This window comes from Elephas maximus, chromosome 4, assembly GCF_024166365.1.
Source record: "Elephas maximus indicus isolate mEleMax1 chromosome 4, mEleMax1 primary haplotype, whole genome shotgun sequence".
Lineage (NCBI taxonomy): Eukaryota > Metazoa > Chordata > Mammalia > Proboscidea > Elephantidae > Elephas > Elephas maximus.
Genome location: NC_064822.1, coordinates 57,527,588 through 57,555,116, shown reverse-complemented (window position 1 = coordinate 57,555,116; position 27,529 = coordinate 57,527,588). Strand labels below are relative to the sequence as shown.

General features: G+C 38.3%; 1 protein-coding gene and 1 pseudogene across 12 annotated transcripts in view; both read left to right on the top strand.

Moving 5' to 3' along the window:
• The window catches only part of ERC1 (ELKS/RAB6-interacting/CAST family member 1), a 530,770-nt gene that overhangs the window by 178,326 nt on the left and 324,915 nt on the right, over positions 1–27,529 (top strand). For all 12 annotated transcript variants that reach the window (XM_049885108.1, XM_049885107.1, XM_049885109.1 and 9 more), the window contains 4 exons: positions 10,802–10,939; positions 12,215–12,355; positions 13,348–13,488; positions 24,172–24,365. In XM_049885108.1, coding sequence (XP_049741065.1) covers positions 10,802–10,939; positions 12,215–12,355; positions 13,348–13,488; positions 24,172–24,365 — 614 coding nt within the window. The remainder of the gene's footprint in view (positions 1–10,801; positions 10,940–12,214; positions 12,356–13,347; positions 13,489–24,171; positions 24,366–27,529) is intronic.
• On the top strand, positions 17,953–21,690 carry LOC126074791 (LIM domain kinase 1-like; annotated as a pseudogene).

Below are 27,529 nucleotides of genomic sequence, written 5' to 3'. Positions count from 1 at the left end.
TGTTCTAGTCTTGGGTCGATACCTGATATTATTGATTTTCTAACCAAAGAACTCCCTTTAGTATTTCTTGTAGTTTTGGTTTGGTTTTTATGAATTCCCTCAACTAGTGTTTTTCTGGAAATGTCTTAATTTTATCTTCATATTTAAGAGACAGTTTTGATGGATATATGATTCTTGGCAGGCAATTTTTTTCTTTCAGTTTTTTAAATATGTCATCCCATTGCCTTCTTGCCTGCATGGTTTCTGCCGAGTAGTCTGAGCTTGTTCTTATTGGCTCTCCCTTGTAGGTGACTTTCCTTTTATCCCTCGCTGCTCTTATAATTGTCTCCTTATCTTTGGTTTTGGCAAGCTTGATTATAATATGTCTTAGTGACTTTCAAGATCTACCTTATGTGGAGTTCAGTGAGCATCTTGGATAGATATCTTCTCATCTTTCATGATATCAGGGAAGTTTTCTGCCTGCAAATCCTCAACTACTTTCTCTGTATTTTCTGTTATCCCTCCCTGTTCTGGTACTCCAATCACTCTTGGGTTATTTCTCTTGATAGAGTACCACATGATTCTTAAGGTTTCTTCATTTTTTTAAATTCTTTTATCTGATTTTTCTTCAAATATATTAGTGCCAAGTGGTTTATCTTTGAGTTCAGAAATTCTAGCTTCTACTTGCTCAATTCTGCTCCTCTGACTTTCTATTGAGTTATCTAATTCTGTAATTTTATTGTTAATCTTCTGAATTTCTGATTGCTGTCTGTCTATGGATTTTTCCAGTTTATTAAACTTTTCATTATGTTCCTGAATCTTTGAGTTCTTCAGTTGCTTTATCTGTGAGTTCCATGGCTTGTTCTGCGTATTGCCTCATTTCCTTCCTGATGCCTTGAAGGGTTCTGTATATTAAACTTTTGTATTCTGCATCTGGTAATTCCAGGAATGCACTTCCATCTAAAAGATCCCTGGATTCTTTGTTTTGAGAGCCTGTTGAGGTGATCATGGCATGTTCCTTTATGTGACTTGATATTGACTGTTGTCCCAGGCCATCTATAAGTTATTGTATTAGTTTATGCTTGCTTACTGTGTCGTAGCTTCTTGCTTTGTTTTGTTTTAGTATACCCCTATGGGTTGCTTGAGTGAGCTAGCTTGATTATTTTCACCTTTGGAGCTCCGGTGTCCTGTCTGCAGCTGCCTAGAGCTGTTATCAGGTGTATCAGTCTAGGAGTCCATTCAGTTTTCTTGTATGAATTCAGCTCAGGTTTCCAGGTAGCTGATATCAAGAGTGTGGTACAGGCTCTGTCCTACAGTCTTAGAGGGGCGGGGGTGATTGGTGTATATACCCGTATTTGATTACAGCAGGGGGTCACGCTCTGAACAAGGCAAGGGGCTGAGAACCGACCCCCAGGTGTCTCTGAGGAAAACGCATCTCTGTTCCCTAGAGCGTGCTGGTGGGTGGGCTTTGCAGAGGGACCATGGGCACCCAAAGATTTTGTTATAAGGACTGGGAGGTACCAGTTATCCCTGGGCCCCTGTCGCAGGTGGCTGGGCGACCCAAGTGGAGCCACCAGTCCTTAGGTCCCTGTTGTGGGTAGGTGAGGACCTTGTTTAATAGGCAAAGCAAAGTCAAACGTCAAACACCCACCTCTCCACCGCACTGTGAAATGGTTGGAGTTTGCCAACAAGGGCCTATTCTCCCAAAGTAGGCCCACACAGGTCCGTGCAGAAGGGAAGGGTGCTCAAGGTCCACGGATGGTTTATGCCTGGACAGGAGCTGCTTCTGTCCTGAGCTCCCCCACTTAATGGAGCTAGCAAATTATCTTTTCCCCTCAGTTGGAAATTTTTTCCTTCCCCAGGCTGGGAGGACGGCTCTAGGTGCTCACCAGGATCTATCTCAGGCCTAGGGATTCAGCCGCTGAAGCTGGGTTGGGGGTGGGGGGGGTGCGGTAAAATATACCCAAGTACTTAGCTTTTGCCGAGAGCGCCCTTCTGCTCAGGTTCTGGAGGTGTGAGTGGGCTGTGTGGCTGGCTGCTTCTCCCTAAGGAAACCGCGGCGGAACGCTAGGACCAGCCCACCGCCGCCGCTGCTGCTGCTCCGGGAATGGTGCCTGAGGGCTCCCTGCAATTCAAGTCCGGTAACTCCTCTCCGCTTCTGAACAGTCTCTTCCTTCCCCTGCCCCTCAGTTCGTTGTCTGTGCTTGCCTTTGATGCTCAGGGCTCCCAGCTTGTCACAAATATACTCGTTTCACTTGTTTTTTCGGGTCTTTGTTGTAAAGAGGGCTTGTCGGAAGCGTCTGTCTGTTCTGCCATCTTGGCTCCACCTCGAACACAACATTTTTGTGAAGCAGTTAATCGAGAAACTTTCAGTGACATAGTTGACCATTTTAAACAACATTCTGGGGACTTGAAAAGAATGTCACCAGTGAATGATTTTTTAAAGTTCTATCCTTTTGACAGTCAGATGAAAGGTATGGGCTCTCTCCGTGTAAAAATGCACATAGCTCATTTATATGAACTGTGACATCATACATACCTTGAAGATCATCCATGAGCTCCTAATTTAAGACTGCCACCATCTACAGAATACCAGGTTGGGATACAAGGGTTCCTAGGTTTTACGAAGCCATAAACTTATTTATATATTTCAAATGCAACATAAATTGAGAGCAATTACAATTTCAGGTCAACTACAATTTAACTAAGCATATTGGATGCCGTGATGAGTGACCCAGATCCCCCCTCAGGGTTGAAGGACTTATTCTCCCTGGTGTTAGAATTGTTGCTGACAGAAAATCCTCAGTTGTTAGCCTCTGTGGAGATTTCCTCGACTGAAAAGAGCTGCCTTGCCCAAGTTAACTTACTTCATGCCATAAAAGTAAGGCTGGCTAAAATGAAATTGAGACAAACATGAATTTAGATTTAAAGTAGGAGAAGCATCCTGTAACCATTCCCTTCAGACCTTATGTTCAGGTAGGTTTTTGAAGGTTCTTGTTTTCTTTGAATACATTTGATGACCCCCAGTCTTTCTTTGGCTTTGCAGACATCCCCCAAAGTCTATGACAGTGTGATTTGTTTTGTCACACAATATGGACCTGTGAAAGATGTGGGTTAAATAGTCTCTTACACGTCCTATAGAAATCCCTAGAGATTTTCCATGTTGACAATGCATATGATAAGAAGATTCCTGGATAGCATTTAGAAACTTAATTGCTTTTGTCATTATCATTAAAGTGAGGAGTGTCCATTCCCAGTATTTGAAAAATAAGTAAACTGTAGAGGAAAAGTCTGTGTAAAAACAAACCTTTCTTTACTTTAAATTGGGATAATATTATACATAATTTTTGGTAAACTTTTTCACATAATGGTATATAATAGACAGGTTTCATATTCTTAATTATTCCTCAAGTGTATGAATTATAATGGTTACGTAATATTCTGTCTAGCAGATAGAGCATATTTAATTTAACTAGCCTCCTATTCTGTATTTAATTTTTTCCAATTTTATTGTTTCTAGAAATAATACATCAAATAGTAGGTATTATTTTTGAAATGATCTAAGCCTTATATGTCTGCATTAATAAAATGAACAAAAATATTGGGTTCTCTCATCACTACAAAACAGTGCGCTGTTAGATCTGAGACTGTTCTGAATATCCAGGTAGCCACTGTAATAGTACAGCTTCAAGGGATGCCATTCTCATAGATGATGTGAACTGAGGCCGTAAGTGCAGTGTCACCATTGCTACTGCCTCAGAAGCATTGCCATTGTGGACTTATGTGCCCTCTTTGTCTTTTGAGCAGTTTTAGGACAGGAAGGCCTGTCAAGATTTTATATATGCCTGCCAGATATAAAGAGAAGGATTTGCACTGTTTCCACAATTGCTTACCAGGCTGTTCTTGACTGGCAGTGATCATTGGTCTTACGAACTTTTGCTTCATTTTATATAGTTCTTTTAAATGCAAAAGGACCCTAGTTCCATTATCTGTCCCATGAGAAAGTCCATTAGGGAGCTTACTTCCTTTCCCAGCGATTAAATAAAATCTATCAGGAGCGCTGGACTCTGAATGTATCTTCCTAAGGGCCATGGTTACACTTCCTGTGTATTTCATTTGAAATAGTTTTTAATATAAAATGTGGTAGAATGCTGATGATCTTTATTACTTTTTAAATATCCTCATCTTTTTCCATCATAAGAATATAGTTGTATTTTAGAATTGAAAGAGATATTGGTCTTTTGTTTAACAGATGAAGTAACTGGAGAGATTCAGTAGCTTGCCCAGCATCATATAGCTAGCTATTCATTTATCGCAATAATCTGCCCCATAATTTATACTAGAGAGACTGGCACAGTTGAGAGGGAAATCCAGTCAAAGAAATAATTGGTTGCAACAGAAATCTTTCTTGGGCCTTCAGAGATAATAGAGAATATTGATATGGAAACTGTAAAAAACCAAAATCAAGTTTAAAACATTGCTTAGAGTTTCTAATTACTTTATTACTCTTCTGCGTTCTAATGACTGGAAACACACGATCAGGCAAGTAAAATTTGGAGGCTGATGTAAACCGTCTGGGTAAAATCTGCTCTTCCTGGTACATTGCATTCGTGTCTTGTAGGTACATGTCACTGGAGTTTAGGGTGGTAAACAGTTGACTAGAAATCAGCATATTTAGTGAATTTTTCCTTTAAAGATTTTATTAATTACTATAGATCCCTTTTAGCCAGCTGGTTATAACCAGTTCTTGTGGACTGTATGTACTTCTGCCATTGATAGTGAAAAGTGTTATTAACCAAGAAGATAAAGGCTAGAGCATTTCCAAATTGCTTGATTCACACAGTGTATTTGATGTAGATGTCTGCTTGGAACAACTGTAGAGGCATCATCAAAAAGTTTCTTTCCTTTAAATGATGTTTAAGGTGAACCATGTGATTGTAAGAAGTATTTTGGGATTCCTTTTTTTTAGAGCTGTATCCTAGAGGAAGACCCTATTCTATCTTTACCCCAGCGATTAGGGCCTCAGAGGCAGAGTAATCAGTTCCACTTGACTAGGAGTAACTCACCCATGTTTAAACATGATAGCTCCTGACAACTGGCAATGTTGATAAAATCCGAACAAAAGATGTCAATAAACCTGTGCCAATGTGGAATTGGTATGCAGATCTGACTAATTCAGCGGCTAGCATTGCATTTAGCATTAGTCTTCCTCTGGTTTCATCAGTTTTTCTCTCTCCTTTGCAAAATAAAAAATTGTATTGGAGAGAAAAGGCTCTGTACAATATAAGTAGGTTGTTTTCTACTTTCTTTCTAACCCAGAAAACAGAACTCTGCCATGGTTAGAGAGGTCATTTTAAGGAAAATGTCTCATATCTTAAAATAGTTATTTAAAAAATATTTCCTTCTTGAGTTCTTCATCATTAGATCTTCTCTGTGGTATATATATATATATATATATATATATATATATATATTTTATGGTATATAAACTCAGTTAATATTCCCTTTCCCCTCTACTGACGACATAGATAAGTAGAAGCATACCATTTTATGTAGTAATCATTTTATTAATTTTCAATATTGAAAATAATTTTTTTAAATGAAGCAAAGCTTAGCTATTTCATTGTCAGGTGTGCCTTACTGCACATGTCTGTAAATAAACAAGCTTCCTTATAGCCCTTGAAATTCAGACTAAGCAGACTATTTTAATAACATCATGCTGCTGAATTCCTGGGTTCAAGTATCTTTGGCTCTGCCCATCAGCTTAGTGTATCGTGATTGGGTATGTGTGTCTTCCTGTTGTATTTTGAGTGGTTTGGTGCCTCTGTCTTTCCTTCTGTGTTTCAGTAGGGGATAAATTTTAATATAAACGATAATAGTAATAATATACTATATTAATAAACACTATGTCTAGTAATGAGGAATAGTTTATGGAAGATGCTTTGGGTCAACTTTTTGTGATTGTTTCTGCATCATCAAAAACCAAAACCAAACCCATTGCTGTTGAGTCGATTCCAACTCATAGCGACCCTATAGGTCAGAGTAAAACCGCCCCGTAGGGCTCCCAAGGAAACCCTGGTGGCGTAGTGGTTAAGTGCCACAGCTGCTAACCAAAAGGTTGGCAGTTCGAATCTGCCAGGCGCTCCTTGGAAACTCTGTGGGGGCAGTTCTACTCTGTCCTTTAGGGTTGCTATGAGTCGTAATCGACTCGACGGCACTGGGCTAGGGCTTCTAAGGCTGTAATCTTTATGGAAGCAGACTGCCACATCTTTCTCCAGCAGAGTGACTGGTGGGTTCGAACCACCAACCTTTCAGTTAGCAGTTGAGCGCTTTACCACTATGCCATCAGGGCTCCTTTTTTCTATCATCCACTAACATCATAGAATATGTTATTTATAGCATAGTGATTAAGATAGAATTTTGGGGCTGGATTGCCTAGACTTAAATCTTGGCTCTGTTACTTATTGGATAATTAGCTTAATCTCTCTTTATGTTTCAGTTTTATCATCTCTAAAATGTGACTAATAATAGTAGCTATCTCATAGTCTTCTTCTCATTTTAAATAGTTGTGTATAATGTCCTTAGAACACTGCCTGACACATACATAAAATAACCAAAACCCAAACTCTTCACCCCCAAGTCAATTCCAACTCATGGCAACCCTAGGGGACAGAGTAGAACTGCACCATCGGATATCCGAGGAGCAGCTGGTGGATTTGAACTGCCAGCCTTTTGGTTAGCAGCCATATCACTTAACCGCTGCACCACCAGAGCTCCAACATACATAGTGCTTTCTTTTTAAGTGTTGGCTGCTTTTATCAGCATACCTCTTCCTCAGCACTACTGTGATGACCACCATTATTGTTGTTGTTGTTATTTTATTATTTTAGGGATTATGTGGTTTCTACTTCTATAAAATCGAATTAATTTTTTAAATTGGATATTCTCAGCATATTTAAAGAAGTATTTTTCCACTTAATATAACTCTAAACCATCATCTTTAATTCAGGTGTGTGTATAATTTGATCCTGTTTTAGCCTTGGTTGTTTGTTGTATTGTGAAGCATCTATTTCAGATCATGTGGATAATTGAACTTAGTAGGAAATAGGATCTCTACTATATAGAAGATACAGTAATAGAAGTTGCATAATCAGTGCTGAAATGATATGATATGGGACTTTCAGGGTGAGCAACTTTTCCAACCTCAGTGTTAGGTTAGTAAAAAAGAAGAGAATAATGACAAGCTTTTTATGTGGTACTATAGTAGCATTCCAAAGTAATGAGGCTGATATTACATGTACCAGCTAGTTAGTGATGCATATAAACCCAGAAGTACTTGATCAAAAAATCCCCACAGTTTTGAATCACAACCCAAATGAGGCTATATTACAGAGAGGAACCTGCTGTAGGGCAGGTACTGTTATCCATCAAGATACTAGATAAATGAAATGTGACGTATTTTTATACCCCTCTCCCGCACCGCCAACATCTTTTGGGTTTGTTCAAAGCTTAGGACAGCTAGCTTGCACATACCTGTTTCTAGTTCAGGTCTTTCTCACTGATGGCAGCTTGCCCAAAGGAGGCAATCTTAGTGTCCACTGTCCTTTCTTAATTTTGTCAGATTCTTTCACTGTGGAATGTTTATTCGTCCTTTTTAGAAGCAAATAGGGGTCGAAAAATGCCATCCTTTTTCTCCCTTGCAATCAACAGTCTGTCTGTCTAGACAACGGGGTAATCGAAGAAGAAAATAGCTCAGGGACAACTTGCTATTAGGGTTTTTACCTGGCTTAGCAGCTACTGCATCTGAGTATTTGTACATAAGCTTTTACCAGCAAAGAATAATGGATTCCTTTAATAATCTGACTATATATAAGTTATAAAAGCTGAATTGTTAATATTTTAATTCCTTAACTTCCCTAGATGCTGATGATGGAGGAAAAAGGATTTATCTTTATTACGCGTATAAAGTTGTTTGTGTGTATTAGGTGGACTCATGAAACAAATCTCTGTTGTACGTAAAGCTTGCTTGTGTCCTGTGCAGTTTCCTTTTAAATAATGGTTCTTTTAATGCTCTTTCTTGATAAGTCTAATCAACAGCATGGTCATATCTTTTCTCTGTGTAAGGTCTGTATGCTAACAACTAGAATGATCTGCACAGCTGGTTAAACATGTAAACACCAGGGCATAGTATTCTGTATGTATATGGAGTGCTAGATTTTTGAGTGGGAAGAATCTCTTTAGTGGTTGTGAGTTTACCGAAGTATTGGTCCGTATGAAATTCTAGTAGTGGTGTCTGATGAAACCAAAGGAAGACTAATGATTTTCATCTGTGATGAGCTTGTTTCTCACAATGGACTTCAGACTCTTATTGGCCCTGCAGTGACTGGAGCCCTTTAAGTGGCTCACCTCTATGATTATTTCTTTGTTAAAGAATTTTCATTCCAAGCCTTAGAGTATTCATAGTTCTCTATTCTAAATTTACCAAATGTCTTCATTTAGCTTATTTATTCTGCCTATGGAGTTCTCACTGACTCTAGAGAAAGACTTCAAAAAAAAAAAAAAAACTTCCTCTCTGGAATGAAACAGGCCTTAAAGAGCTTGTACTAAATTGATTAATGTAGGAAATTATTTGAAGATTGGATCCAGGATTTTTTGGTAGATCTTTTCTTAGCAGGAGTACATGTGTATGCCTAAGTATAGTTTATAAAGGGTATTTCCTAAGCTCAAACTTATGTTATATTCATTTACTGATTAATGAACCAATACTTATTTAAGACATTTTGTGCCAGATATGAAGATACAAAACTGGGGTACGAGTGTACCACCAGAACTCCTTATGGTGGTGCAGTGTTACAGGCTTGGCTACTAACAGTTCAAACCCACTAGCAGCTCTGCAGGTAAAAAAGACCTGGCAATTTGCTCCTGTAAAGATTACAACCTAGAAAACCCTCTGGGGAAGTTTTACTCTTTCCTGTAGGGTCACTATGAGTTGAAATTGACACACAGCCACAACAATATATACATACATATGTGCTAAGGGAGTCCTAAGATCACACTATTCCCATGGGAAGGAGAATAAGGATGTCTTCCTAAAGGAGATAATATTTATTTTGCATTTCAAAAACCACATAGAATAAACCAGCTAGCTCTACTATTAGCTCAAATGGAGGCTACGATTATATTACTTCTGTTTTTCTCCGTAGAACTTAAACTGCATACTGTACATACTTATTTGTTTCTTTAATCTGTTGCCCATACTAGAATGTAAGCTCCATGAGGGTAGGGATTTTTGTCTGTTTTGATTAATTCTGTGTCTTCAGTACCTTGAAAAGTACCTGGCTACACAGTAGGAGCTCATATATTTGTTGAATGAATGAATGAACTTTGTAAGGTCTAGAATAGTTGGCTGAATTGTAATTTTCTCTTTAGAGTTTGAATTCCTTATATTTTTTTTTTGCTCAATATTTTTTATCATGTATACTTGAATCGGAAACCCTGGTGGCGTAGTGGTTAAGTGGTTAGGCTGCTAACCAAAGGGTCGGCAGTTCAGATCTACCAGGCGCTCCTTGGAAACTCTAATGGGCAGTTCTACTCTGTCCTGTAGGGTTGCTATGAGTCGGAATCGGCTCGACGGCACTGGGTTTGGTTTTGGTTTTATACTTGAATCAGGGATCCTTGCTGGTGCAGTGGTTAAGCTCTCAGATGCTAAGTGAAAGGTCAGTGGTTCGAACCCACCAGTAGCTCCATGAGAGAAGGATGTGACAGTCTGCTTCTGTAAAGATTACAGCGTTGGGAACAATAGGGGACAGTTCTGCTCTGCCCTAGAGCATTGCTATGAGTCAGAATCAACTCGATGGCAGTGGGTTTGGGTTTAGTTGGCATAGTTGAATCTCCCTAGTGGTAACATCTATTTCCACATTGTTTCTCAAATCCGTTCCCTCTTTTCCATCTCTTTTAGCTCGTTTAGGCCTCTATCATCTCTTCCCCACAACTGATACAACCTCCCAATTTGTCTCTGCGCAAGTCTCCTTAAATTTCTCCTCTATATCCATCATAATTATCTTTCTGAAGTACAAAACCGACCAGACCATTTCTTTGCTTAAAGCTCTCTAATGGTTGCCATCTCTGCAAAAATTTGTTTTTGTATTTGTATTGCTTAGGATGCTTCAGACAGCACGCATGGCTTCAGCTACAGACTGGGAAATTCTTGTCCCATCGCATAATATAATGAGTCTGTTCATTTTTCTTTGTGATACTAGTACCTGGCCCATAATTGAGAATTTGGTAAATGCTTTTTGAGTGAATGAATGCATTGAAATGTTCATGAAGGAATGAATGGCTATAATAAACATTTCACTGAAAATGCTTGCTGTTTAGATTAAAAGATGATACGAAAATCTAACTTAGCACTAACATTTAAGAACAATTTTTCTTTTATATAGTTGCCTTGCCTTTTTCACTGTCTAGTTGTCCATTCTCTGTCCTCCCTTGATTTTTTGTACAGGAATCCCTCTTGGCATTTTTTAAAAAAATCGTGTATCTCATATATGTGTTTGATCTTTTCTCCCTAGATACTTTCTTCATTTCTTTAGGGATTTGTATATATGCATGTATATTCATACTCATGTGTGCACCTTTTCTCTCTTGCTGTAAATCCTGGATTTATGGTTTTGCATGCAATTCTGGAACTTTTAGGGTTAAATTATTTCTGCACAAAATGTACACACACAACTTTGATCTACCTGTTTCCAACTTAAAATGTGGCTGTTTTTATTTACCATTGTCTTCTCTTTTTTTCCCTTAAATGTATATTCATACTCAGATTGAAAATCTTCAAGAGCAACTTAGAGATAAGGAAAAGCAGATGAGCAGCTTGAAAGAACGAGTCAAATCCTTGCAGGCTGACACCACCAACACTGACACAGCCTTGACAACTTTGGAGGAGGCCCTTGCAGAGAAAGTAAGTGACTGGCCCAGACTCTTCATAGATGCATCTCTTCTGCTTTCTCATTAATCTAAAAGTTTCTATGGTGATGGGACTTGGCTATAGAATACAGAAGAAATCCCTTTGGGCAAAATGGAGAAGAGCTCTTTTGTGCTGTTGCTGGCAAACGTAGTGTAAGGGGAAAGAAAATCCATTTAGCTACTGCCAGTTTAAGCATCAGCTACTAGGCAAGATGGATTCTACACTAAAGGACAGTGGCAGAATTTTCTGTGATCTCCCATTTAATCTCTTCTGAAGAAGAAAGGATATATATATTTATTTATATGGTCAACTAGAATTAAGGGTATGGGAATTTCCAAACATTGACCATTAGATATTTGTATCTATCTGTCTGTCTGTATATCTATCTATCTTAGGTATATGCCTAATATATTTATGGATTTTGATTGTTAATCTAATGTGTTTGCTGTTTTTATAGTCTTGGCCTTGTTACTTCATTTCACCTTTAAGAACAAGCCTAGTTTTTCAGGACTGGTTGACTAAAGAAGTAGCCCTATATGACTAGTGTTAATGTCTCAAAGAAAGTTTAGGAAATCCATTTTAGTTGGATTTTTTTTTAAAAAAACAGGGATAGGGTCACTGCTTCCTAAGTCTTGGACTCAATGCTTTAGGCTGCCTGCCAAGGGTCACGCCTTGATCCCTGTATATACTCAGAAATAATATCCAGAAATATAGTCAAATTGCTTCAACTTTTAAATTTCCTGAGTATATGTTGAAAGAAGTTCTGATGCTTTCTTTTTTTTTTTTTTAACCCTCTTTATACTTTAAGCGTAACATGTCATAATCTCTCTCATTCCGCCCTCCTTTTTTGTGAATTTTGAGTTGTTTCCATTGACATCTAATCAACATGTGAATTATATATAAAGAAGAAGAAATAATTGTAAATTATTGTCACTAGGGGACATATGTATAGGATTTTGACTACTTGAGAATTAGATATGTGGGATTATTCCAAAAGAATACTTTAGAGATATGTGATACTAGTAGAAATGATAGGAAGAGAAACCTTGGGTATTCAAAAGAACAAAGCCAGATCTTTGTTTTTGCCAGAATTCAAAATACCAAGCTGGGAAAGCAGAGTGCTTTGTAAAGTCAGTTATTAACAACTTATCACTGTCTCTCTAATGGAGGATGGAAGTATGATACTTTATAAGCTGAAAGCAGAATTGCAGTCAACGATAATCAGAACCAAAAAGAATTTCTTCATGTATTGATGTGCTCTCTTATCAGGAGCGGACAATTGAACGCTTAAAGGAGCAGCGGGACAGAGAGGAGCGAGAAAAGCAAGAGGAAATTGATAACTACAAAAAAGATCTTAAAGACTTGAAAGAAAAAGTCAGCCTATTGCAAGGCGACCTCTCAGAAAAAGAGGTTAAGATCACCGAAATGGAATTATTTGGCTTGCTTAGTCGTTACACATGTGTATTTGTTGTTGATGCTCACAAAATGGATATACTATAAAAGACATTCGATGGAAAATTTTCTTAAGATTCTTATAGCAGGCTTTTTGTAAAGACCTTAAAGAATATTTCAGAAAGCCTTGCAGGGACACAATAGATTGAATTAGTCACTTCTTAAATCCTATCTCTTTCACTATGTTATGAATTAATATCTTACGTGTTAGCATTGAGAGCCTAAAATACAGGAAGCCCAGTTAAATTTTGGGAAATATTGTGCTAGTGGTAAGAAAAGTGACAGAAAAAAGGAGTGTACAAAAGGAGGAAAATTTATTTACAGAAGTTTTTAAAGTGCTTCTTGGACCTTGGCAGAGAGATCATAAATGGCTTAACGACCTTTAATGACCAATTAGGTGACCTAATATACTTTGATGTTGCATTTGGAGAATCCTGTTGATGTGACCTAAATAGCAAAGATGCCTAATACCATGTGATCACATAAAAATGCTTGAGCTTTAGGGTCTTTCTCTGAATTCTCTTTCTAACATTTTTAGGAAAATTTATGGAATTTTAAGTTCCTAATGGAATTTTTCCTTCCAAAAAGGAAGTTTTTTTTTTTTTTATGTTTGAGTCAATGTAGTTTCTAAGGTTAGACTAGTTATATTCACAAAGCTTGAACTACTTAATTTTATGGGAATGGCTATGTGTTGATAGAACTCTTTGAATCACTGTTCGGTTGGTATTTCTGAAGTCCATCTTATTTTAGTTAGGATTTGATACTCATTTTAAATAGGGATAAGGGCAGTGTTTCTTAAGAAAAATTTCTGTTGCTTTATATTTCATGAATGTTCTTGATATGGTAATTGAAAGAAATGACAAGCCACCAACGTAATCAATTTAGAAATTTAAACATTCACTTTGTTTATAAAGTTAGTATTTATTCCCTGTGTACATTGCTTCTTTCAGGCTTCACTCTTGGATCTGAAGGAACATGCTTCTTCCCTGGCTTCTTCAGGACTGAAAAAGGACTCCCGGCTGAAGACACTAGAGATTGCTTTGGAGCAGAAGAAGGAGGAGTGTCTAAAAATGGAGTCGCAGTTGAAAAAGGTTAAAGGAAAATTTCCCATTTTCTTTTTTTGTGTTAAATAAGAACATAGTGGAAAACTCTAGGGTGTTCAAGTGGAATAACTTAGAGATGGAATAATAATCCTCCAAAGTTCAAAAAAAAAAAAAATTTTTTTTTTTTTAAGTTCAAAATACCGTTTTTACCTTGATTAATTCTCTCGCATTCTTACCCTACTTTATTTTGTTCATGAGAATCCCCAAATGCTTAGAAAATAGGCAGTTTAGAGGAGGATTAAAATATGCAGCTCCCTTTTGGATCAAATATGAGACCACAATGTAAAAATCTCAAATGGATCTGATATTTTCCTTTCATTAGACTCAGACTTTCTAGGAGGCGATAATGTAACAGTAATAGTCATCTGTACTGGTAAACATGGTGCAAATATTTACTATCTATTTCTTTGATTTATAATAATGCCTCTCTAATTTTATATAGCAGTTTATAGTTTTCAAAGCTCTTTCGTATTTATCGTCTTTGAGTTATTAAGTATGTGAGGATTGGAACTGAGACTTAGAAGCAGTTGTAGTAACTGGGTCCCTGCATATTATTAATAATGAATAAGGCATATAGCCTAGTCTTGAGACTTAGTTTTGTGCTCTTTCCATATATTGAGTGTATTTAACATGCCACCCTCAGAATGAATCTTCATTTAGGGAACACCAAAAATAAAATCACATTCTAAAACTAAGGAAAGGAAGAATATTCGGTATCTTAAAGTTACTTTTGAATAAGAAAGTACTTTTATTAAGATTGGAGCCCTGGTGGCACAGTAGTTAAGAGCTCAGCTGTTAACCAAAAGGTCTGCAGTTCGAATTCACTAGCCAGTCCTGGGAAAACCTATGGGGCAGTTCTCTATCCTTATAGGGTTGCTGTGAGTTGGAATTGACTCGACAGCAGCTGTTTTTTTAAATTAAGATTAAAGATTCCAGTTATAATCAATTCAAATTTGATAGTTGGCTTTTTCTTTTTCATTAAAAGAGGAGTGATGTTTTCCGTTTAACAGCTGAATATTGCACATGCAACTGTTAGATATATTTAGGTTTCTTTCAGCTGCAATACAGTGTTATTATACTTGGATTCCTATTGGTGTGGTAGTAAGGTGTGGGGGAGGGGAAGCGTTCTATCATTTTAAGATGAAATCTCGGCGTTTTATGGGCCTGTGTTCCTGGTTGTGATCTTCACAAGCGTTTCTGAGCTTTTGTCTCCCCTTAGGTGATATGGGAAGGCTAGCAGGGGCTAGAGTGGGAGAAATGCCCTTCCCTCAGCTAAGATGAAGATGAAGCTTAGGTCAAGTCTTTTCCTCTGAAGAGTCACCCTTTGGAAAGAGAATGAATGTTGTGGGTGTATTTCACAGTGGTTACTCTTCCCCTGCCCTGGCCAGAGCTATGTAGGGATCTTTCTCAGCCCTTCACTGAGAACCTGGTAAGCTTCCCGGGGGTTAAGCCCATGAAAACATGAGGAGGCGTCCCCTAAGACTATGACCCCCAGGAGTTTCTCACTCTCAGGCTAGTCCACACTTAGCAGTTCTTCAAAATTATAAGTTAAGTTTTCTTACCAGCAGCTCCTGCTGTAGGTAAACATATCTCAGCTGTGACCCTCTGAATTTGCCCATCTCTCTTGATTTTGAGGTGGCAAATTGCCCTGTAACCTCAGTTCTTTGTTAGGTCCAAGAAAAGTCATTTTCAGTTTGCTCAGCCTTTTCTTTTTTGTGAGAATGGGAATGCGATGACTTCTAAGCTCTTAACTTTTTGCAACTGAAGTTATTGTAGTTTTCCATATGGAACAGCCTTATTCATTCTTCTTCTGAAGATATTTACATAAATTTTGCCATTTGGAATAAAAACTAAAATGATAAAAGCACAGTTTATTGCTTATATTTGGGGCTCAAGATTAGTTTTATTAATTAGCATAAAAGTATTTATGGAATCAATAAATTACCTATTCCTAGGAATTTGAAAGTAGATTTCAGGGGTCTGAATTAACAGAATAGCTGCCTTGTATGACTTTGTCAGTTCTACTGGATATCAAATGAAACTGAGTGTTTCACCATAGTATCAAAATGTTTATAAGCTCTTAGGTTTACTGGTTTCTGGGTAGGTTTACATTGGAAATTGTCTCTATTGGAAAGAAAAACCTTTAACTTCAGAAATGCCCTTCTTGGAATAAACAAGAGCATGTATCTTGAGCTAAGAATGAAATAAGAGTTAAGTGATAAAATATAAGTCTCAGAACAATTGTTAAATATCCTATTTCAGATTTTATCTCATTCTAGTAGATAAATACTTCCTTAGCATTATTATATTTTAAAAGTGGGACAAATGTTGTGTCAGTTTTTTATTCCCTACAATTTTAATTCTTCTTAGTAGGTCATTTGGCCTAGAATTTCGTTATCTTTGTCTTACGTATTTGCAGTTCTTTTTTTGTGTGTGTGTTATTGCATATTTGTAGATTTACACAAAATAATATCTGGTATATTTTCTCCTTGCTGAAAACCATAACTGGCCTGAGGTTAGCGTTCTAACTTATATCTCTTCAAAAGACTGTTTAGCATTTGAAATATTCAAAGTAAATTTCTTGTCTGTTTATGACTGGTGTTGCAATAAAGATAAATTAAAGTCATTTTTTACTTATTTATAGCTTAATAATTTGTATTCCGTACTGAATTTTGATATTTTGTGTCTTCAGCATAAGATAACAACCTTGGAATTATTAAGGAAAGGGTGGAAAACTCAACTGTTGAGTTGTCAGAATTTTAAAAAATACTAAAGATGCTATTTTTCTTTTTTTCCCTGGAAAGAAATCTCTATTTCTTGTCTCTGGTTTTGTTTTTTTGTTGTTTGTTTGATTGAATTTTTTTTTAACCATCTTTTTCAACCTTTTACCTTTTTCTCTCTAGCTTGTCCTTTTCCTAAACCATTTCCTTCTACTTTTCTTTCTTCTTTTCTCACTGATTCTTCTCTTTAGCATCATGAAATAGTGTTGGTTCACCCATCTAAGGTAATATGTGATCTGGCAAAATGGTGCCATAAAGATCAGGTTAATTTTTTTCCCCATATGATGCACAAATGCCTTTTTTCTACTCCATAGAAAAGTGAATACACTTGACCTTCTCATCTTTCTTTCTCAAGTAGGAATTGTTTTTTTTGAATGACTCCTTGGTAAAATATATTGGAGGCGAATATAAGTTGGAAAAGTTTCTGTGAGACCAAAAAAGTCTTTCCCAAATTAGGAAATACTTGCGTATCTGCTACTTTTGCTTCATTTTGTTCTGTAGTGGGCTAATTTATTCAAGGCCCCCTTGCCTCTCTTTCCTATTGCTTTTACCATGTTGTAGCTTTTTAGCCACACTAATTAAGGGTTATTAAGGGTAGAATTTTTTTTTAATGCATTAAAAAAAAAAGCTTTTGCCAATAAATTCTCCTGTAAAGGCCACTCTGGTGGCACAGTGGTTAAAGTGCTTGGCTGCTAACCAAAAGGTTGGTGGTTTGGACCCACCAGCTGCTCCATGGGAGACAGATGTTACAGTCTGCTTCCCTAAAGATGTACAGCCTTGGAAACCCTATGGGAGAGTTCTGCTCTGTCCTATAGTATCGCTATGAATTAGAATCGACTTGACAGCAGCGGTTTTTTTGTTATTTTTATTTTTTTGAGTAAAGGGCACCCTTAGGAACTGTGGATTTTCACAACTGATGAAGCTTTAAACAGACGAACTTGGCAAAGGATATAATCCTAGAAAGTATAGCCTTTACTTCCACAAAGCATTTAGCACAGTTTACATTAGAATTTCTCAGTTGCTCAAGGTACTTTGTGTGTCAGAGCTTTTCTAAGTATTCCCTACCAAAACCAAACCAAACTTGTTGCTGTCCAGTTGATTCCGACTCATAGTGACCTTCTAGGACAGAGTAGAACTGCCCTGTAGAGTTTCCAAGGAGTGCCTGCCGACCTTTTGGTTAGCAGCCGTAGCTCTTAACCGTTACATCACCAGGATTTCCGTATTCCCTAAGTATATATATATTTTTCCTTCATTATTTTCAGACTATTTTAGACACTAAATATGTTTTATTGTTTGTAGAATGAGGAAAAATAGGATATTTTAGTCTTTATCTTTTTATTAAATATATTATACATGCAGGGCTTTAGAGATTCAGGAGAAAAATTAAAGCCTTGAAAATTAGTTTTTAATTATTGAAACTGCTTTGTATTCCAGAATACATTGAAGGTATTAGTAACTATTTGCAACAGGATCCTGAATAAGAATTCCCTTTCTCAGTTCTAAGTGTGGCTGTTAATTTTTGACTTCATTTGTTTGTCCCATATTATCTTGTAAAATCCCAAACCCTTACATCAAGGAGGTAGCTGGGTGGTGGTAACCATTTTCTTACCTAACTCCATTTTTATGGTATCACATTTGCAGTAGCTTTATGATTCTATATGCTTAGGGCCGTATGACTCACACATGTTTGGTAAAGCAGTATATCGGAGAAGGAAAAGGAAATGAGAGTCTAGTGGAAAGTAGGTCTCAGCCTTGGTACCTGCTATAGTAAGATCAGCAGTGAATCTCTGATGATGTCTTTTGATATTATCTTGTAGAGATTAGTAGCAGTCTTCTGTCATCTTAGTACATCTTAGGGCCCTGAACATCTCTTGGCTTATAATAGTTTTTGGCACAATAATGAATATTCAGAAGTCTAATAGTTAAAAAAAAAAAAACTAATCTATTTGGAATCTAAGATAATTATTTCTCCATGTTTTATTAGTCTTTTGTCTATATAACCAAAAGAAAACTGAAACTGTTGCCGTCGAGTCGATTCCAACTCATAGCGACCGTATAGGGCAGAGTAGAACTGCCCCATAGAGTTTCCAAGGAGTGCTTGGTGCATTTGAAGTGCCAACCTTTTGGTTAGCAGCTGTAGCACTTAACCACTATGCTACCAGGGTTTCTTTTGTCTATATAATAAAGTAGAACAACCTTAAAAAATGAAGACTGGCTATTTTTTTTTCAATCTGGACTATAAAATTAGTTTGACCATAAATTGTGTTCTTTAACTAACTACTAAAAGAATTTTGCTTTCCATTGGGCCTACTAAAAATACAGTTGAGTTTTGTCAACACTGGAAGTTGTATAATAGCCTACTGTTACACATTCTGAATTTTTTTCTATAGTGATCCAGAAATGGACCATATTCAATGGACCATGTTCCACCTGTTCATCTTTATAAATGAGGTTAACATAAAAGCTAGGCCATTAGTAATAAGTTTATTATGTACTGTATTTGAAGAGGATTAGAAAGATTATCTCACTGACTCCATAACGCTCCTATAAGGTTGATATTACCCCTGTTTTACAGATGAGGAAACTGAGACAGAGATAAATAACATTGTCAGAGATGCATAACTATCAATTTTTGGAGCCAGGATTTGATGTCCAGTCTGTCAGATTTTAAAGTTTTTGCCTTTTCTGTGCTAAGATCCTGCTTCTTTAGCAACTATAGGTATAGTCAGAGGAGATAGAAAATTAGAGTTAAATAAAGCAAACAAAAATTAATTGCAGGCTTTTACAGCTTAAGTACAGATAACATTTAGAGGTAGATCATGGCCTCTAAGATTGTAGTCTCATTACCTATGTTATGTTGTCTGTAATTATAAATAGATGTTATACAATTTAATTTGTAAATCGATTTAATTACAGTATGGAATGCATTTTCTTATAGGACCACTGTATTGGTGGCTTGTGCTCCAGGTCACTCATAAAATCATATAAACTCAAGTCCATGTGACAAAGAATGGGATCAAAAACTAGCACTAAACTACCAGGCGGATGAACGAGCCACCTTGACATTACATCCTGTAGCCTCAGTCGGGCCTTCAAATGAGTGTAGTCCTGGCCAATATCTTAACTGCTACATCTCAGTGTCATGAAAGACCCTGAGCCAGAGTCACCCAGCTAAGCACCTCCTGGATCATGAGTCACAGGAACCAAGTTGATAACCAAGTAGAGAACCTCCGTGAAAGCCAAGACAAACCTCTTCGGCAAGTTGCATTCATAGACAAAAAAAAAAAAAACATTGACAGATGAAAGTGGTCAAAATAGAAATTATATAGAAAAATAATTTTGAGCACAGACTTGTTTATACAAGAAAAAGCCTTCCTAAAAGTTACTCCTGGGGAATGCGTTGAAAGCATAATTTAAAATGGAAGCTATACAAGAAAAGAAAGATGATGAAGTGGGGAGGCAGGCAGCGTGGCCCAGCAGAAACGTGTCCTAAGGAGCTGCAGCATCAACAGGTCTCCGGGTGTCGGCTCACTAGGCTCCCTGGCTGCCCAGCGCAAGGATCTAAGTCGCTCTGAGTCCCTCCACATGGTCTCCCAGCGTCACCGCATCTTTAGGCCATCGGACCTCATCCATGAGGAGGTGCTGGGCAAGGGCTGCTTCGGCCAGGCCATCAAGGTGACACACCGGGAGACCGGCGAGGTGATGGTGATGAAGGAGCTGATCCGGTTCGACAAGGAGACCCCGAGGACCTTCCTCAAGGAGGTGAAGGTCATGCGCTGCCTGGAGCACCCCAACATGCTCAAGTTCCTCGGGGTACTCTACAAGGACAAGAGGCTCAGCTTCATCACCAAGTATATCAAGGGGGCACACTGCGGGGTATCATCAAGAGCAGGGACAGCCAGTACCCCTGGATCCAGAGGGTGAGTTTTGCCAAGGACATTGCTTCTGGGATGGCCTATCTCCACTCCATGGACATTATCCACTGGGATCTCAACTCCCACAACTGCCTGGTCCGTGAGAACAAGAACGTGATGGTGGCAGACTTCGGGCTGGCACAGCCCACGGTGGATGAGAAGACGTAGCCCGAGGACCTGTGGAGCCTCAAGAAGCCGGACCACAAAAAGCGTTACGCAGTGGTGGGCAACCCATACTGGATGGCGCCTGAGATGATCAGTGGCCACAGCTATGACAAGAAGGTGGATGTGTTTTCCTTTGGAATCGTCCTGTGTGAGATCATTGGGTGGGTGAACGCAGACCCTGACTACCTGCCCCGCGCCATGGACTTCGGCTTCAACGTGTGAGGCTTCCTGGACCACTGCTGCCCCCTGAGCTGCCCCCCAAGCTTCTTCCCCATCACAGTGCGCTGCTGTGACCTGGACCCTGACAAGAGGCCCTCCTTCCTGAAGCTGGAGCAGTGGCTGGAGACCCTGCGTATGCACTTGGCTGGCCACCTGCCACTGGGTGCACAGCTGGAGCAGCTGGACAGGGGCTTCTGGGAGACCTACCGGTGTGGCGAGAGTGGACTGCCTGCCTACCCAGAGGTCCCCGACTGAGTCCGGCATACTCAGCTGCCCCTTTTCCCCAGTGCAGCCGGGTTCCAGCTCTGCAGGAGAGGCCAAGTGTAGAGCCCGAAGCTGGGGCAGCAGAGGCCCGGACCCCGCCCCCAGCGCCAGGCCCCCGACTGGCCTTCTCCTGCCCAGCACACGTGGCCCTTGCCTTCCTAGCCCCAGAGCTGGCCTGGCTGCACACACACCACCTCACCCTGCCCTACCTCTGCTGTGGGGGGACTGCCCCCTGGCTTCTCATCGCATGAGCTAGAGGGGCCGTGCGAGTTGTGCCCCTGTCCACCCCTAATGCCCAGCCACCAGCTCTCTGCAGCCCTCTGAGGCTGGGCTGAAGACAGCCTTAGCCCTGTACCCTGGTAAAGGCTGGGTACATAGGAGGGTGTGTGTCAAGGGAGGCAGGGGCCAAGTTCCCAGGAGCCAAACGGGGTCTAGGGCCACATCATCCCCCAGGGGTGTCTAGGCTGCAGCAGGTATTGATAATCACCGGAACCCCCAGAGCAGAGGAAGGCCTGATCCTGCAGGTGGAAGTCCTCATTGGCCAGGCAGCAGCCTTTTCTCTCCCTTTGGGTTTTTTTTGTTTCTTTATTGAAACCACTTTAGTGAGAAGCAGGTACCAGGCCTCAGGGTGAAGACAGGGTCCCTTGAGAGGGAGGGGATGAGCAAGCCCAGGCCCAGGGAGGTTGGGCATAGCGGACAAGGCAGGTGCCTACCAGCATCCCAGCCCCCAGGTTCATCTCATTGTCCCCTCCTGGGCCTCCCTGCAAGGCCCCTGCCCCTCCTCCTGTCCCTCTGTCTTCTTTTTGTGTAATCTATTTTTTAAGAAGAGTTTGTATTATTTTTTCATATGGCTGTAGACCAGCTGTCGGGGGCTTGGGGTTTTATTTTTTTGGTGGGTGGGGGTGGGGGGCCATTTTGTCACTTTGCGTCAGTTGAGCATCTAGGAAATATTAAAACTGTGAAGCTTTCTCAGAGCACTTTGATCCTGGAAAACCATCGGAACGGCTTGTGGGACCATGACTTAGGGAGCTGGGGCGTGCCCCCCTCCACCTAGGAACTGTCATGTCTAAGGAACAAAACCCAGACAGAGAATAATAAATACATTCTGTACTCTCCACCCAAAAAAAAAAAAAGATGATGAATGTAATGAATATGGGAAATTATTCTTTCATCTTGTTAGAGCTCACCCTGGCATGAAATCTGAACCTAATCAACGTGGGAAAACCCTCTAACATAAAACTCTTATCAAAGTCAGAGAATTCAAACTGAGAAGAAACTCAGTGAATGTACCATGTGTGGAAGATGTTTTTCAAAAAACAAACTTGGTGTACGACAGAGAACTCATAATGGAGAGAATCCTGGTAGATGTTGCGAATGTGCAAAAGACTTCACCCAAAAGTCAGCCCTCGTTGCACGCTAAACCTAGAGAGCTCATATAGAAGAGCAGGCCTTTCAGTGCTGTGATTATGGGAGAACCTTTATCCAGAGGCACCCCTAATTAAACATCAGATAATTCACACAGGAGAGACACTTTGTGAATGCAGAAATGTAGGAAAGCTGTCAGAGAGAAGACATCTCTCCTTAAACATCAGAAAGATCATGTAGGAGATGAAACCTAAGAGTAAGATTGAAAGTGAGATGACTTCATCTGTACTGAGACCTCGTTAGTCTATACATCAAAGAATTCATCCTTGTCAACCTAATAAATATCAAAAAGCCTTCTGATAAAAAAGCAAATGTGATAAATTCTTCATCCAGGGGTCAAAATATAGTGATATCAAAGAATTCATAAAGAGTTAAACTATGAATATAATGAATGTGAGAAATTTATATTAAAGATAAACCATCAATTTAATGAATTGGAAATCCATGTTTCCATAGAAATTTATTATGTGAGAAATCATGTTCCATGTATGATAGGCATTTTTAGAAAAAATTGCCAAAGTAACAAATAAGCGTTCCATTATAAAGTATATACATATTCACTGCGGAGTAGAGTATAATAAAGCTTTTGAAAGTATAAATATGTGGAATAATCTGGAGAACAGAGTAATAAACACATCATATTTACCCTTCCTCGGACAAAATCCAGGTTAATCCTTAGACAGCTTGCTCCCTAAGTAGATTAGGTTGAAAAAGCATGCGCTCACAAGATCCCTGTAGAAAAGGAGCTCCAACAGGAGACCTTACACATGCTGTTCATCCATCTTTAGTGCAAAAATGCAAATTCTGTAAGGAAAAGAGTGTAGTAACTTCTGGCATAACTTGGTCACAATTTTATACTGTTTCTCTTAAGCAGTAAGGGATCACCTATGGGGCCATAGGAGGTTCAGGATTTGCAGAAAGTTTCCCAGAATAGCAGTGTTGATTAAAATAATGAGAAGTAGAAAGCAGCCTGAATGCATAATGGTAATTAAATATTGATATGTACGTAGATGGAATAAACAGCTATTAACAATTGTATATTTATATTGTGTTTAAGAATGCTGGGAAATGTTCATGGCAAGCTAAGTGAAAAAAAATTATAAAGTTGTGCTGTGTGGTCTGTGTTATAAGGTAAAATCTATAAGAGGAATCTGCATCATTATGACATCAGTATCTCTGGGTGGTGGGAATATAAGCAAATCTTTTATTAGTAAAAAAATATGCAAATATCTATGCAGTTTATTATATTTGTATTTGTTTTAGAAATATCTGTATTTATCTCATATGTTTGCAGAGAAAGAGAGACAGACATACACAAAAAAAGTAAGGAAGGAAATATACCCCAAAGTATAGTAGTAATTATATTTGGGTTTTGGAATTATTGGTGAAATTTTAATTTATCTTTGATTAATCTCAGAAATCAATAAACTCATTATAGGTCTATCATTTGTTCCATGTTAAATCGTTGATAAAACATTTCATCTTTTTTTCATTCTGCTTTTTTTATATGGAATTATCCAGGTGTATTACTGTAAAATAAAATATTACTGTAAAAATAAAACACATGCAGTAAATACAAAGTGTAACTAAAAGCATATAACATACGAAGGTGTTTATATACAGATAAACGTTGTGCTGTTCAAGGTCACATTGGAAGGACCTACGTATTCTCTAAAAGCCTATAATAATAAGCATGATAATAAGCTTTATGTTCTAAATTATTTTTTAATCTTTTTATTATCAATATTAATATTGTAATAGTTAAAACATCTCATTCAGTTTAGGAAAGGTGAAATAATATGAAGTTTTACACTGTTGAAAGTAGATATATGATAATAATTTTAAATCGGAATTTAAGACAACTCCTTGAGACATGGTTTGCCCACTGTTTGAACACTTTGTAGGCACATGAGGCAACACTGGAAGCCAGAGCCAGTCCAGAGATGAGTGACCGAATACAGCAATTGGAGAGAGAGATTACCAGGTACAAAGATGAATCCAGCAAGGCGCAGGCAGAAGTTGACCGTCTCTTGGAAATCTTGAAGGAGGTGGAAAATGAGAAGAATGATAAAGATAAGAAGATAGCTGAGTTGGAAAGGTAAGGACAGGGAATCTAAATGGGGACTCACTAGGTGAGAAATGTTAAAGTATGATTTTAAAACTGTACCTTGGGGGCATATTTTTTCAATATATGTGTTTCTGAGTTTAGGTTCTTGAGTGCTTGGTGTTACTTTATTATTCATTTTTTATTGTAAGTCGGTATGAATTCTTTTGTTGTAGCCTCTAAGAAGTGGCATGGAATGGTAATAAATTGGGGAGTTATGGACTTCAGTGTTATTGATTGGCAGAGGAGAAAATATCCAGTGATTAAGAAAATAGAACTTTTTACTGGCTAATGGAGTATAAATAGTTTATCTATCTGTCTGTCTATCTATCGAATCTGTCTGTCTAATTCAAGGAGTTAATATTTTATCATTGGTTCAGATCTTATTTGTTGAACTGATGCTCCTGTGGGCTATGAATAAATAGGCTTTTCAGAATTTGTATTGTGAAAAAGCAGACATTTACATCAGTACAAAGGTCAAAATGAGAAGGAACAACATTTTTGAGGTAATTTAGGAGATTTGGCTGTGATTTTTATAGAGCCCTGACTTTGAATTCTTCAGAATGAGCTGAGTTTGAGCAGCTTCAGCCAGGCAGCTTTCGGAGTTTTGGTGTTTTTGTTTTTTTTTTAATTTTTTTTAGAGTGTTTTGTACTAAAGATCAGGCGTATGCCTCTTGACAGTTTACACCATACATTTAACATAAATCCACAAGTACATAGAAATAGCTCTTCCAGTAGAAACAGCTCTTCCAGTAGAACTGCATTAGATAGAGGCTAATCACCCACATTCTTCTGAACACTCAGAAAGACTGACTATGACAGAATGAAGTCACTATTCTGTATGGTTCCTGGAACAGCCTTATTCTTAGGAGTCATTTATATTCACGCTCTTGAAGGTTGAAGAAATGCTGGACTATTCCTTCCATAAATTGTTCATTAAGTTATAAATTTGGGGGGTAACCATAGACTTCAGTATTTCCACCTAGAAGTTATTATTTTCTTCTATTCCATACCCATAGAATTTTAATTTTCAAGAAATCAACGAACTCTAACCCCCACAGTTCTCCTTCACTGAATAGCATGGGTTGATTGCCTTCTCATTTATTTCCTCTTATTTTGATATTAACCCATACATTAACTCTGTTCATTTCCCCCAATTCTGGATAAGATACATGGAGTGGTACCTTTAAATTATAATTAACAAGTTAACAGAGTCCTACAATTAGATTATGTGCAGTTTTGTATGCAAAGCACCCCAGTTAGCAGCTTTTTTAGCTACTTTATTTCTCACATTTTGAGAAAAAATTTTAAATGATCTACTCTTTCCACAGACTATAACTTACAAGGTTGAAAAAGCACTACATAGTTCTGCCCTCTGATCATGCATGTAGTGCTGTAATTTTGTTTTAGGGTTTGACTCAAAGCTTTTTGCCTACTAAAAACAACAGCAGCAAAAACAGTTTTCCATACTCAGTTTTTGCTACCAGCTTTATAATTTCCTGTTCTGTAACATAGTTAAGATTCGAGTAAACAGTAGAATTATAGAGTTTTACTTGTGAAAGAGACCTTAGAGATCTACCATGGCATTTTATGGAAGAGGAAACCAAGAGTCAGGGAAGTTATCCCTAAAGACGGTGATTGAGTAGAGTTAGTAGAATTGGTTTTATAATTCCTAGCTCAGTTTTTTTTCCGTTCCAGCAGGGTTAGTTATACATGGTCTTTTAGGATTTACTGGCAACTGTTAATCGAAGCTTCCCTATCCATATGGGATTTATCTTTTTGCTCCATCTTGGCCCAGTGTCTTAAACAAAAGTGGCCATAGTTAGTATTATGGCTTGCTTAGAAACTAAGATTTTAATTTCCCTTATGCCTTTGAATGCCATTTTTATAAGCTGAGCTCAGCTTATTCTAGGATATAACCAGTGCTTAATATGTCAAAGAACAGTTGGGATTATATTATACCTTTTGCTCCCAGATTTAGTACTAAGGTGCATGTGTGTGGCTGCTATGTTTCCTACTAACCATTTGCTTCTTGTGTTGCCATTCCACTATTTCCTTTGTGTGGGTGTCCGTCTCCGTGTAATTTATCATTTGAATTTCTTCACCTCTCATTTCATTTGTTTTATCATGGTCCTATTCCATTGGGGTTTTTGGTCTTTGTGTGTTTATCTGTGTGTGTGTGTCCCCTTTGCCCGGTCATGCTGTTTCTTAGAAAGCCAGTCTCCCGCAAATTGTGCCCTCCACGCCAGGTTTCTGTGCCTGCACCGTCAGGGGGGTTTGTTTGGGACTTCCTGGGAAAGTGAGTGTTATGTAAGGCTACAGTTTTATACTGGAGTGAATTGCTGCTGCTGCTCTTGCTATTGCTGGGGCTTGCTGGGAATTTTGCTTGATCAGAATTAAAGAACAGCCAGTTACTTGTGACCTTGAACTGTACCTTGTGGTACACTGCTTATGGATAAAATCAGTACGCGTTGTCTCTGGTAACGTTGTGATATTATTGTTTATAATTGTGTTAGTTTTTGTTTTTAGCCAATCTGTTGTCTCATTGTTCTTATGCTGGAATATTCTTTAAGTAGCCCCTTAAATGATGCAACTGTAGTGCCACACGTAATTCAGCATGCATAATGAATTTCTAAGGTTCAGCAACCTTCAAAGTGTAAAAATAAGAGGAGAATGTTATAATCATTGAACTAAAGAAAATTCTTAGTATTCTTAGCATCTCATAACACTTCTTATGTGAAGATCCCTAATATTAAAGGGTTTAGATTTTATCGTGAAGAATTTCCAAACTTTTTCTTTATGACCCAGAGAAATAAACGAGTAGTCTCTTCCTGTATTGACTCTTAGAGAACAATAAAAAACAAAACCCACCTAGTTGCCGTTGAGTTGACTCCAACTTATGGTGGCCTGTAGTTTTTATTACAAGATGATTTAGTTTTGTACCACTGTCTTGACCTGCTGTAGTTTTTTAAAAGTTTTTTAAGACGACCCATATATCTCCAAATACAAAATATTTACGCCGATTAAATCCAAGAACTGCTACTTCTAAATTCATATTCCATACTGTGATGTCCATCAGTTTGAGTTCAACCAGAGAACCAGGACCAGTAGGAGATATCCATATATAAAGAGACTTTATTACAAGGAATTAATTGGCT